General features: G+C 42.3%; 1 protein-coding gene across 4 annotated transcripts in view; it reads left to right on the plus strand.

Annotated features, from left to right (window-relative positions):
* CCDC178 (coiled-coil domain containing 178) overlaps positions 1 to 13,009 on the plus strand; it is a 362,747-nt gene that overhangs the window by 31,808 nt on the left and 317,930 nt on the right. For 3 of the 4 annotated variants that reach the window (XM_045006035.1, XM_045006037.1, XM_045006036.1), the window contains exons 5-6: positions 1,277 to 1,473; positions 8,559 to 8,779. In XM_045006035.1, the coding sequence (XP_044861970.1) occupies positions 1,277 to 1,473; positions 8,559 to 8,779 (418 nt within the window). The remainder of the gene's footprint in view (positions 1 to 1,276; positions 1,474 to 8,558; positions 8,780 to 13,009) is intronic. The other variant, XM_045006038.1, reaches the window with a different exon arrangement.

Consider the following 13,009-nt stretch of genomic DNA (forward strand, 5'->3'; position numbering starts at 1 on the left):
GATGTCCACGCAGTATGCAGCGGCAGTCAAAAAAGCAAACAAGATGTTAGGAATCATTAAAAAAAGATAGAGAATAAGACAGAAAATATCTTATTGCCCTTATATAAATCCATGGTACGCCCACAGATGTGGTCTCCTCAACTCAAAAAAGATATACTGGCATTAGAAAAGATTTAGAGAAGGGCAGCTAAAATGATTAGGGGTTTGGAATGGGTCCCATATGAGGAGAGATTAAGAAGGCTAGGACTTTTCAGCTTGGAAAAGAGGAAACTAAGGGGGGATATGATAGAGGTATATAAAATCATGAGTGGTGTGGAGAAAGTGAATAAGGAAAAGATATTTTACTTGTTCCCATAATATAAGAACTAGGGGCCACCAAATGAAATTAACAGGCAGCAGGTTTAAAACAAATAAAAGGAAGTTCTTCACACAGCGCACAGTCAACCTGTGGAACTCCTTGCCTGAGGAGGTTGTGAAGGCTAGGACTATAACAGGGTTTAAGAGAGAACTAGATAAATTCATGGAGCTTAAGTCCATTAATGGCTGTTAGCCAGGATTGGTAAGGAATGGTGTCCCTAGCCTCTGTTTGTCAGACAGTCGAGATGGATGGCAGGAGGGAGATCACTTGCTCATTACCTGTTAGGTTTACTTCCTCTGGGACAACTGGCATTGGCCACTGTCAGCAGATGGGATACTGGGCTGGATGGATCTTTGGTCTGACCCAGTATGGCCATTCCTATGTTCTTAGGGGAAAATACTATTGAAAGTGCCAGTTTTGTGTTGCAAGTAATTGTATATACTAGGGATTGGCAATCTTTGGCACGCGGCCTGTCAGGGAAATCGGCTGGCAGGCCGGACAGTTTGTTTACCTGTAGCATCCGCAGGTTCGGCGATCGCAGCTCCCACTGGCTGCGGTTCACCATTCCAGGCCAATGGGGGCTACGGGAAGCAGCGGCCAGCACATCCCTCAGCCTGTGCCACTTCCCACAGCCCCCATTGGCCTGGAACGATGAATGATGAACCATGGCCAAACCTGCGGACGCTGCAAGTAAACAAACTGTCCTGGTAGCGGATTTTCCTGATGGGCTGCGTGCCAAAGGTTGCGGATCCCTGGTGTATGCTTTGGTATATGTGAATAGGACAACTTTATGTTGAGAACTTAGCTGAAGGTAGGGGTGTGTGTGTGTGTGTGTGTGTGTGTATGTAAAAACATATATATATATATATATATATATGTAGTTTTATATGTAACTTTTAAAAATGTATTTTAAAACAGCAGGACTTTAACCTTAAAGCAGGAAACAGAAGCAGTGTTATCAGAGGTCATTGAGCTGATTAAGCGACTAGAAGCTGAACGTAAAGAGGCTGAAGAAGCTTTGAAGCGGGAAAAACAGCGAAAGAAAAAGCTTGTAATGAAAATTGATTGCATGTCAATTTGGAGGCTTCAACAATTCCCTATAGCTGTACAAAAAGGTATTGTGATTAAAACTAACGGTTTTCATTAAGTTGTAGTCTGCCTATTATGAGGGAGAGGATAATCAAGGACAGTTAGATTGGAGTCACATTAGCTCTTCTGGCACTCCAATAAACTATTGACTTACGGTTAGGAATTTGGTTTACTTAAACAATTATGCAGAAAAAAATTGAACATACGATGGAACAATTGAGCATTTATTTAGGAAATAGCGTAAGTGTGCACAAAACAGTCTACAAATATCTCAAAGGAATGAACATTGGGAAGAGGAAGGAATTAATCAGGGTTATGAAGGGAATGTGAACGAGGAGCAAAAACATAAAATTAGACTAAAGTAAAACATTTTTTAGGAATAATTAAAATGTAGAAATATTTGGATAAAGAACTTATTAATATTTAGTAGGAGCTGTTCCGTATATTATAGGAGGTTGGAATAGATGATTTTGGTTTTTGGTACTCAAATATCTAGATCAGGGGTGGGCAAACTTTTTGGCCTGAGGGCCACATTGGGGTTGCGCAACTGTATGGAGGGCTGGGTAGGGAAGGCTGTGCCTCCCCAAACAGCCTGGCCTCCACCCCCTCCCACTTCCCCCCTCCCCCGAACCTCTAAACCATCCAACACCCCTTGCTCCTTGTCCCCTGACCGCCCTCTCCCGGGACCCCTGCCCCCTATCCAAACCCCCTGGTCCCTGACTGCCCTGACCCCTATCTACACCCCTGCCCCTTGACAGCCACCCCAGGATTCCCACTCTCTATCCAACCACCCTCTGCTCTTTGTCCCCTGACCACCCCCTCCCGGGAGCCGCCCCCCAGGATCTGACCCCCTTATCCAGCCCCCCCTGCTTCCTGTCCCCGACTGCCCTCCCGACCCCTATCCACATCCCTATCCCCTGACAGGCCCCCTGGGACTCCCACTCTCAACCCTCCCTGTTCCCCATTCACTGACTGCCCACCCAGAACCTCCACCCCATCCAACAGCCCCGTTCTCCCTGACTGCCCCCCAGTACCCCCCGCTCCCTTACCCAACCCACCCGCTCCCCGCCCCCTTACCAGCAGCAGGAGCTTGCAGCCACGACACCCGGCCAGAGTCAGCTGCACTCCCCACGCTGCCCAGCGGGAGCGGCGGGCTGGAGCGGGGCCTGCGCGGTGGCATGGCTACGGGGGAGGTGGGACAGCAGAGGAGGGGCCAGGGACTAGGCTCCCCAGCCAGGAGCTCAGGGACCGGGCAGGACGGTCCCATAGGCTGGATGTGGCCCGCGTGCCATAGTTTGCCCACTTCTGATCTAGAAGGTGGTCGTAGGTTTAGGAAGGATGTGTACTGAGAAGCCTGTTGATATTCCTCATTGTCTCTGCTGTAAACAAAAAAACACAACACCCCACCATAGTCATCAAATATATTGCAATATTTCATTGCTAATTATACTCAAAATTCCCTATTTATATTTATTTTGTGAATTAAAGGTGAACCATTTTATGTATTATAGTATCTTTGTTGTAACTTCTTTTTAACCATGACAGCAGTTTAAAACTTAAAAAAGAAAACTCTCCTAGAATAAGAATAAAAGATTACAAGTAGGCACTGTTTTCAGAGAAAATAATTTGTGTATGAAGCCTTATCTTAAACCAAAACTGTTAATTTTATAATAGTTTTTCTGTAGTTTTTTCTTTTAAGTTGTTTTTCTGATTTGAAACTGATTATTATTCCTGAATCTTTATTTAGGATGAGTTTTAATACAATTAAGTTTAACTCTTTATTTTGCCTTTGTGTGGCAGTAATTTATTAAACTTAAACAAAAAAGTGGTATGTTGATAATTTACCTACTCACTGTCTGATGCTTTTTTGTCTTTCCTACAGCGTCGGCTCCAGGCACCAGCGCTCCAAGCATGTGCCTGGGGCGGCAAGCCGCGGGGGACGCCCTGCCGGTCCCTGCGAGGGCGGCAGTCAGTCAGCCTTCAGCGGCTTGCCTGTGGGAGGTCTGCCAGTCCCGCGGATTTGGCGGCAATTTGGCGGCGGGTATGCCAAAGCCGCGGGACCGGCGGACCTCCCACAGGCAAGCCGCCGAGGGCTGCCTGACTGCTGTGCTTGGGGTGGCAAAAAAGCTAGAACCGCCCCTGCTTTCCTAACCTATCATTGATAATCAGTCTGAATTTTAATTGTTGTTAGACAATGAATGATAGTGGCTTTGGAAACAGGAGATTTTGTGTTCGGGCCTTATCCACTTCCAATGAGTGCCTTTGTCCTTCTGAGGGGCAATATGTCAGACAAGAAAAACAAGATGGTACTTTTACAAACATATTTTGAGGAAAGAGGAGGTATTTGGGTAGAAGGTCATCAGCCTCACAATTCATTCACAAAGTGAGCTGAAACTACTTTAGGGAGAAATTCATGCTACAACTGAAACACCAGTTTATCAAGAAAGAATTGCAAGAATGGGGAGACTGATAACTATGGATTTTAATTCTTCAGTACAATGTTTCAGGATTATAGCTACTAAAAGGGTTACTTTCTCAGTCATCAGCTGCAGTGATACTTTAAATCATATTCATGTATTGCCATATGGACTTATTAATTTCAGTATACTCTTCTGCACTTTGATTAGGAATATGAAATGTTTGAAACATGGAATATAATTAACACATTTTCAGTTTTGTTAATAGATGCAGTGATATAATTTTTTTTTTAAATCAGCATGGGATTCTAATGTGAGAAAACTCTGTAACTCCACTCCCTTGAGTTACATTACCAAAGCCAGCTGATGAGATTCTTTCCTTATATTAACTTGTATTGTCATTGTCATCATTATGGGTGTTGTTATTTATTCAAATGTAAAAGCTATGCTAAAGTGGAGTTAAGCAGGAAAGTACATATCTGTAACTTTAGGGTAAGAAACATTACAGGGATGTTGTAACTGTCTCAAGCATTACAAACCCAGGAATTTCATAGTTAAAGTGTAGCAAGATCTCTCTGAACCTGGCATCAGACCCTGCATCTTCCTCTGCATCTTCCTAAATTTCACTTCTGTTTTAGTCATTCACTGATTCCCAGTACTCCTGGCTGCAAGCACTGTCAGTTCACTGCAGTTGACCTAACCCACTGGTTAAGCCCCCAAAATCCACCCCTTTCACAGAATAAATCAAAAGAAAGTCTCTAGTACTGGTATAATTAAGACATTTTAGTGTTTGTCCTAGACTCAGAGCCCAGCGGGGCAAGCACCCGCCTGGGGCGGCCCTTTCCCGGGGGGGCGGCAGGCTGGGCCGGCGGACCTGCCGCAGTCATGCCTGCGGGAGGTCCACCGGAGCCCCGGGAGCAGCGGACCTGCCACAGGCATGACTGCGGAGGGGACGCTCGGCCGGCGGCTCCAGTGGACCTCCCGCGGGCATGACTGCGGACGGTTCGCTGGTCCCACGGCTCGGCTGGACCTCCCGCAGGCATGCCTGCGGCAGCTCAACTGGAGCCGCCGGACCAGCGAACCGCCCGCAGCTGCGGGAGGTCCAGCCGAGCGACCAGCGGACCCTCCGCAGTCATGCCTGCGGGAGGTCCGCTGCTCCCGCGGCTCGGGGGCACCTCCCGGGCATGACTGCTTGGGGCGGCCAAATTTGTAGAGCTGCCCCTGCCTAGACTAGATGAGTGGCCCTCCACATGGACACAGTCACTAATCATCACTCTGCCAAAGAAAGGCAATCTGAAATCGTGTCAAAATTACCAGACCATGAGCTTATTTAGCCATCCCAGCAAAGTGATGTTGAAAGTCATATTGAAAAGATTGACGCTACAAGCGGAGACTGTCATCGCTGAAGAACAGGCTGGCTTTCATGCTGGAAGAAGTATCACGTAACAGATTTTCAACCTTCATGTTCTATGTGAGAAGTACTTACAACACCAGCAGGATATCTACCACGTCTTTATTGACTTCAAGATGGCGTTTGACAGAGCATGGCATGAAGCTCTCTGGGCAACCGTGAAGAAATGCACTGTTGGTTGTAAGCTTATTCTTACCATTAAACAACTGTATGCCAAGGCCAGCAGTGCAATTCTCGTCAATGACACGATAAGAGAGTAGTTTTGCACCACTGTTGGAGTCCAGCAAGGCTGCCTTCTTTCGCCCACACTGTTCAACATCTACTCGGAGCGCATAATGACTGATGCCCTAGAAGATCACATATGCACAGTCAGCACTGGGGGGCGAACAATCTCAAATCTTTGGTTCGCTGATGATATTGATGACTTGGCAGGCAGTGAAGATGAACTTGCCAACCTTGTGAAATGATTGGATGAAACCTCCGCAAAATACGGCATGGAAATTAGTACAGAGAAAACCAAGCTGATGACAAACAAACATGACAGGATCAGCTCACACATCACTGTCAGTGGACAAGAGCTGGAGATAGTGAAATAGTTGAAGTATTTGAGGGCAATCATCACTGATGAAGGATTCAAGGCAGAAATTCTGGCAAGAACTGCGCAAATTATAACAGCAGCAGTGGCAATGTTAAAGCCAATTGGAGGCATAAGAACATCTCCCTGGAATCAAAACTGAAACTGCTCCTGAATTGGTCATCTCCATTTTTCTGTGTGCGTGTGAGACATGGACCCTTATGGCAGAACTTGAACGGAAAATACAGGTAGTAGAGTTGAGATACTTCTGTAAAATCCTGGGCATCTGCTACTTTGACCACGTCACTAATGAACAGGTCTGCAACATCATCACCCAATGCGCTGGGTCATATAAAGACCTCCTGACGACCATGAAGAAGTGCAAGCTGAAGTGGTACGGCCATGTAACTAGATCATCTGGATTATCCAAGATCATTCTCCAAGGGACGGTACAGGAGAAGAGGATAAGAGGTAGATAGAAGAAGAGATGGATTGACAACTTAAAAGAGTGGACAGGAATGGACTTCATGGAGACTCAAGCACTGACACACAGTCGTTAGGGATGTAGACAATTGGTTGATTGCTCATCAATGATGGTGCCTCAGCGACCAGTGCGGTTATGGGAGTGATGATGATGAGATAAAATTGATTTTTTTAAAAGACACATTAGGTTTTTTCCATATGTTTTTCCCTCATGGTGTCTCACAGAGCAGAGTTAACTCTTTCAGTTGACTTCACTGATCAGGCCAGCATTTCTTACAGGAATCCTGCTCAGCAGAATCCAAATGTTGTTTGACTCTTCCAAGGCTTTTTATGAGGTCTACTACAGTAGCAACATTTTCTAAACTTTTCCCCCAGTTGATAAAACCCGTTCACTTCCATCAGTTTGGTACCACTGGGTATTCTGTTCTAGTCAGGGCACCAGCTACTACCAACATATTTGTAATAACATATTGAGTAGGCCTTTTCTGAGCAGGGTTAAATGATATAGTGTTAATAACACCTGCAGCAGCCAGTGGCCACACCAAGAGCTTTCCCACTTGGTGATACTCAAGAAAGTGATGCCAAATTAACTAAAGATGTGAATTTAAAGTAAGTGAATTAAGCTAAACTGAATGAATACCACTCTATTTCTGAAATGAGAGCATCCACATGGGTTTAATGCACTTTAACTAGTGCATTTCACTTTAATTTATTTGGCTTAAGTTACCTGGGTACCCCCAGGTGTCCTAACACTAAAACTGTTTCCAATATTGTTGCAGCTGAACTGGCATTAGCATTGCTGGGAAATGTTTACAAGATGTTTTAACTGTAGACAAAGTCTTCATGGCGATTACATTTTATCAGGTATTTTAATTCTGTGAATTAGGGAGATCTGTATCACTTGCCTTTGGCTACCTCTCTGTTTTATGCACTTATTTATTTATTTATTTTTATTTGTATTATTGTCCTGTGGCCCCCATGGCCACAGTATGTGAGTGGCTCATAATTTTTAATGTATTTATCTTTGGAATATTTTTGTGAGCTAGGGACCTATTATTTTAATTTTACAAATGGGGTTCTGAGGCTCAGAGAGACTAAGTGACTTGCTCAAGGTAACACAGGAAGTCTGTGGCAAAGCAGGAAAAATTGAACCTTGGTCTCCCAAATCCCAGCCTCACACCATAACCAGTGAACCATCCTTCCTCCACTTTGGCTGATTCTAATGGTAAAAGTATCCAACAGATTGAGTTGATCAATTTTATCACAGAGTCTTAGAAGACAGAGAAGAAGAACATGAGAATGGCCATACTAGGTCAGACCAATGGTCCATCTAGCCAAGTATCCTGTCTTCCAACAGCGTCCAGTGCCAGATGCTTCAGAGGGAATGAACAGAATTGGGCATTTATTGAATGATCCATCCCGTTGTCCAATCCCAGCTTCTGCCAAACATCGTTTTATTCTTGTCATGTGGGCTTGATGCATGCTGCATAAAAGAATTGCTTTTTGTACTATAAGCATGTAGCAGTTCTCCAAAAACGGCAATATTTTTGGAGTTTAATGTAAACACCCTACACACACCCACATCTTATATAATTTGAAAACTCATTTTATGTATGTTTAGATGAGGTATGATGTGGAGCTGTCAAGTGGTTTCATAAGTCTGTAGGTGAGGTGAAACAGTGGTGCCCAAAATAAGAAAGTATCATCTTTTTTTGCACAGTTTCAGAAATGTTGCAAATCAGTGGTGTCTCCTACTTGCCTACTACAGGTAGATGTGTTGAAAACTAGTCACATGGCTTTCCCCAATATATCTAATATTGGATTCAAGGACATATGTAACTAATGCTTAGCCAAAGTGTACAATAAGAAAGACTCTCAAAGCTGTCAGAAATTTTTAGAATAGGCAGTGAGCTCCAGGCAAACAGGACCTGCCCTCTCATTTACCTTTTCTTCCTTGTAAACTGTATTGCTAGTGTAATGTACTGGGTATTATTAAGCACAATTTTTGAACAGCTCTTCATTTAATAAAACTTTAATAAAACTTTTAGTGATCTGTTTTGTAATGCATGTTCTCTTATTGACCCTTAAAAAGTAGGGTTTACAACAAACTGTTTATAAAATGTTTGCAATTATTTTAGCAACATATTTTATAAGCTCATTAAATATGTGTAATGTTACTCAAATGTTCTTATTTTTATACTACTTGTCTTTTTTTTTTTTTAACAGAACATGAGATTTGTACTCAAGATATCTCAGAACTACAGTGGCATTTTGACTGTGCAAATCGTCAGCTACAACAGGTAAAAGCCCAAGTACTTAAGATAGAGACAGTTAATGGAAGGATTCAGGAGGATATAGACTTCATGAAGAAATACAGCCCTCTGCTGGAAGAAAAGCTGAATCTTGAGGGTGACGCTATGAAGGATGTATTACTTGCACATGGAAAGGTAAATAGAAACGATGCAATGATGTTTTTACTAAACTCTGTCTGCTAATTCAGGACATGCACGTTTAGAATTGCCATCTGTTGCTAATCCCAAAGTGCTGTTCCATCTACTGCATGCAAAGGATGAGAACCTTAGAGGTGCACTAAATACAGGAGTTTTCTGCTTACATTAGTTCTAATGTGCCTTAGTGTTCCTTATCAATAGTTTTTGTAAGATACATGTATTACTAATAGTGTTCATTCTTCACATTTTGTAACCCAAAAGAAAAGTTTATAAAAATTGTGTATTTTTAGCATTACAATATTTTGGAGTATACCTTTGTAATTACTTCTTTTAAATGTGATACAGAGGAATTCAGGCTACTGATTTTACATCTAAAGACATTGTGGCTCTCTTTCTCAGATGATTTAAAAACAAATTTATGAAGTTCCAGAAAAAGTGGAAACATATTTACCTGGAAAATTCAACAAAACATCTTATACTATCACTCTGCTTTGGTCTTCCATCAGTGTTTCAGTAATTTTCTCTTTTTTTATTAAGCTTATCCAGTTAATTATGTTTTCCAGTTTCCAAATTGTAGTTGTTGTTGCACTGTTGGATGTATGAATAGTATTGATATTTTTTCTCCATAAAGATCCACGTGAAAAAGTTTAGCCCTTTTCTGTTTCCATAGCTGCCATAAATGCCTGTGCATTAGAATTCCAAGAAGGCCTCATATTAGTGAGCTTCTGCAGAGAATTTTACAATTTATTTTGTGCTGTGTGCAGATAGCTCATGATACATGAAGCCCAACTCCTGAATTACTAGAGTCACTGGACTTGCAAGAGAAAATTTTACCTTTTAATGTCAATGAAAAGCTTTACAAATAACATGACAATCTTAAACAAATTTGCTATTGATCCATTTTTCTTTCTTTAAAATAAAAATCAACATTAACAAGTATATCACCACAGTACAATATACCTGAATAACTACTGGTACTCCTGAAAACTCCTCACTTCTAAATTCTTTTATAAAGCCTGGGTGATATTTGTTGATACGTACATAGGGGGTATGTGACTGTGAGTTGAGTAGATGTTCTATTCTTAAAGACTAACATTTTTGTTATGTCAGCAGATAGGGTAGTTTCAAAATAATGGCTAATTAAAGGTCAGGCTGTTAACTTTTTCTTCTACTTATTTTTTTATTTCCTTTCTTCTTCTTGTTGCCTTGGGATATATTTGATGCAGTGAAAATTTCAAAATGATCTGAAGTACAATTCACGAAATAGACTTTTCCCAAAGCAATTTTAAATTAATACCTTTTCCAGTACTGATTTTTTTCCTACCCATTACTAAATGAAATAATGCAAAATCTCATCATAGAAGTGGTAACACTACATAGCATAATAAGAATATAGGTCATTTCTTGTGGTAATTCATTCACATATTTCCTCTTTAAAAAGTTATTAGATATTAAAACAAAAAATATTCAAGGTTTAAATTGTGCTCTAATTCATATGCTTGGATTAACTGGTTCCACCAATTGTATTGGTTTTATCCTCCTCATTGCCTTAGGATCTTGCAGCAGGCACCTGATTTTCTCTTTAATTAAAAATAATTAGATAATATTGAGTATATATGTTTTTTTTTTAATTTCCCAAAGAAAAAGACTGAGTAGTTAATAAGGGCTTTAGATGATAATATACTCCTATTTTTGTTCTGTTATGTGAATCACTGATTTCTTTAACTGTTGGAGGAGATTTTGGAAGGCAGAGAGAGCAGCTATGTACCGAATTCCCATTGAATGTCAATGGGAATGTGGTGCCTAACTCTCATTTGTGCCTTTGAAAATCTCCGTCATTGTCTCAGGCTTCTCTGTTTCGAATGTCAGGCTTACAGCGCCTCAGAAGCCTTTAAGTAATGATTCTGTCAGGTTGCTGAGTACAGATTCAGTGGCTTCTTCCAAGGTTTTGTGTTCTGCTTCATTGGTCTCTGCCTTCCCATGCAAGTGGCCATCTTTTCACAATAACTTCCAAATGTTATAACAAAATGAAAGCCCGCTTGCTAACACTGGCTTTTTGATATCATCAGGTTCTACACATGCTTTGTCATTGTCTTCTACTCTTACTGCTTTTTTGGTATTCCAAGCTTTATTTATTGCTAAATATTGTGACATCTCAAAGCACTACACTCAAACTTTCAAATAGTGATAAGTGAGTCAGAAGATTACTGAATGTTGTGTATTTGGTTGTCATGGTAATAGAATCTTGTGTTGCTATGGCAACTGAGTCAGATTATTAGGGGATAGCCCAGCCTGTTTTGGCTGGCTGTTGGTTAGTTCTGTGGTAGCAAAAAATGGCTGCTCCAAGGTTTACAGCTCTCTGTGTCTCCAGTGATTTCTTCCTAAAGTTGCTGCCCCCAAGGATATAACAATGTGGCGACGAGCCTGGGATCTCTGTGCTGCCCCAGCAACAGAAGGAAGTAGGAGTTAAGGTACAAAAACAAACAAACCAACCTTGTTTGCTGCTGGAAGGGGGTGAGAACTGGCTTATTTGCACTGACTGTGAAACTGAAACTAAAACCATGGCTACACTTACAGGGCCACTGGAACCTTTTGAGGAGACTATAGTGCAATGGCATGTATATACTGAGCGTTTTGAGCTTTTTGTTATTGCAAATTACATTACAGAAGCAAAGAAGGTGCCAATATTCTTAAGTGTTGTAGGGGCTAAGACCTACTCCCTGCTACACAGCTTACTACACCCTGTTAAGCAAGAGACCAAATTTTACAGTGACATTGTGGAAATCCTGGGGTCCCATTTTAATCCCAAACCACTGGTAATTGCTGAAAGATACAGGTTTCACAAAAGAGACCAGAAAGGCGATGAAACAGTTGTACAATTTGTAGCAACTTTGAGAAAGCTGGCAGAACACTGAATTTAAGGAGATATTAAATGAGGTCCTACCTGACAGGTTAGTGTGTGGCCTGCACAGTGAAGCTATACAGAAGCGCCTATTGACAGAGGCTCAGCTTACCTTACAGAAGGCCATTGATATTGCTGTCTCCATGGAACTGGCTACAAAGGAGGCACAATCCATCAATGCATCCCCTAGGGTGCATAAGGTGTCTCAAGAACCTACCCACAAAACTGTGGGGAGTCAGGAATGTTATCGCTGTGGTAAGCCGGGGCATCGTGCATCAGAATGCTGGTGTAAGGACCTACTGTGTCTATACTGTGGCAAAAAGGGACACATTGAGTGTGCCTGTAAACAAAAGAAAAAAAGGCCTGTGGTCTGGCCGACCAAAAAGGGAAATCTGCATACCCTAGAGCAGACCCAGGGTGACCAAGGAGATACCTCCTCACAAGAAGAAGAGCCACTCCATGTTTTGTCTTTGGCAGTGGGCTCACATGAATACTGGGTAACCCCGTTGTTGGACGGCAAACCTATACGCATGGAACTGGATACCGGTGCAACCGTCTCACTGGTCTCAAAGACTGTGTATAAAGAAAAGCTACAGCATCTTCCACTTAAAGCAACAAAAACAGTGCTGAAGACATATACGGGAGAAGCTGTGCCCATGTTGGGCACTACTGATGTTAAGGTGGAGCTCAATGGACAGGCTGCTAAATTGCCACTGTTTGTGGTGAGAGGTAATTACCCAGCCTTAATGGGTAGGTCTTGGCTTAGGAAGATCCAGCTGAATCGGGCAGAAGTGCACCGAGTGACTAAAGAAAAAACCGGTCTGACCACTATACTAAGGAAACATGCTGCTGTTTTTGGAGAGGATCTGGGAATTATGAAGGGAATCACTGTGACATTGAACATTAAGCCTGACAGTCAACCAAAATATCTGAAAGCCAGAACTGTGCCATATGCTATCAGGCCAAAAGTCAAAGCGGACCTGGAGTGCCTGGTCACAAATGGAGTCCTAATACCAGTTACCCATAGCCCATGGGCAACTCCTATTGTTCCAATAGTGAAGAAAGATGGCTCCCTCTGGATTTGTGGTGATTTTAAAGTCACTGTCAACCCAGTGTTATGTGCAGAGCAATACACACTTCCCCACATCGATGACCTCTTCGCAGGCCTGGCTGGGGGACAAAAGTTCAATAAGATTGATCTGAGTCAAGCATATTTACAGATGCACGTTGATGAAAAGTCCCAAGAGCTGTTGACTATTGTGATGCATAAGGGGCTTTATCGATACTGTCGCCTACCCTTCGGAATAACATCTGCTCCCGCCCTG

The sequence above is a fragment of the Mauremys mutica genome, chromosome 2 (genome assembly GCF_020497125.1).
Source record: "Mauremys mutica isolate MM-2020 ecotype Southern chromosome 2, ASM2049712v1, whole genome shotgun sequence".
Taxonomy (NCBI): Eukaryota; Metazoa; Chordata; order Testudines; family Geoemydidae; genus Mauremys; species Mauremys mutica.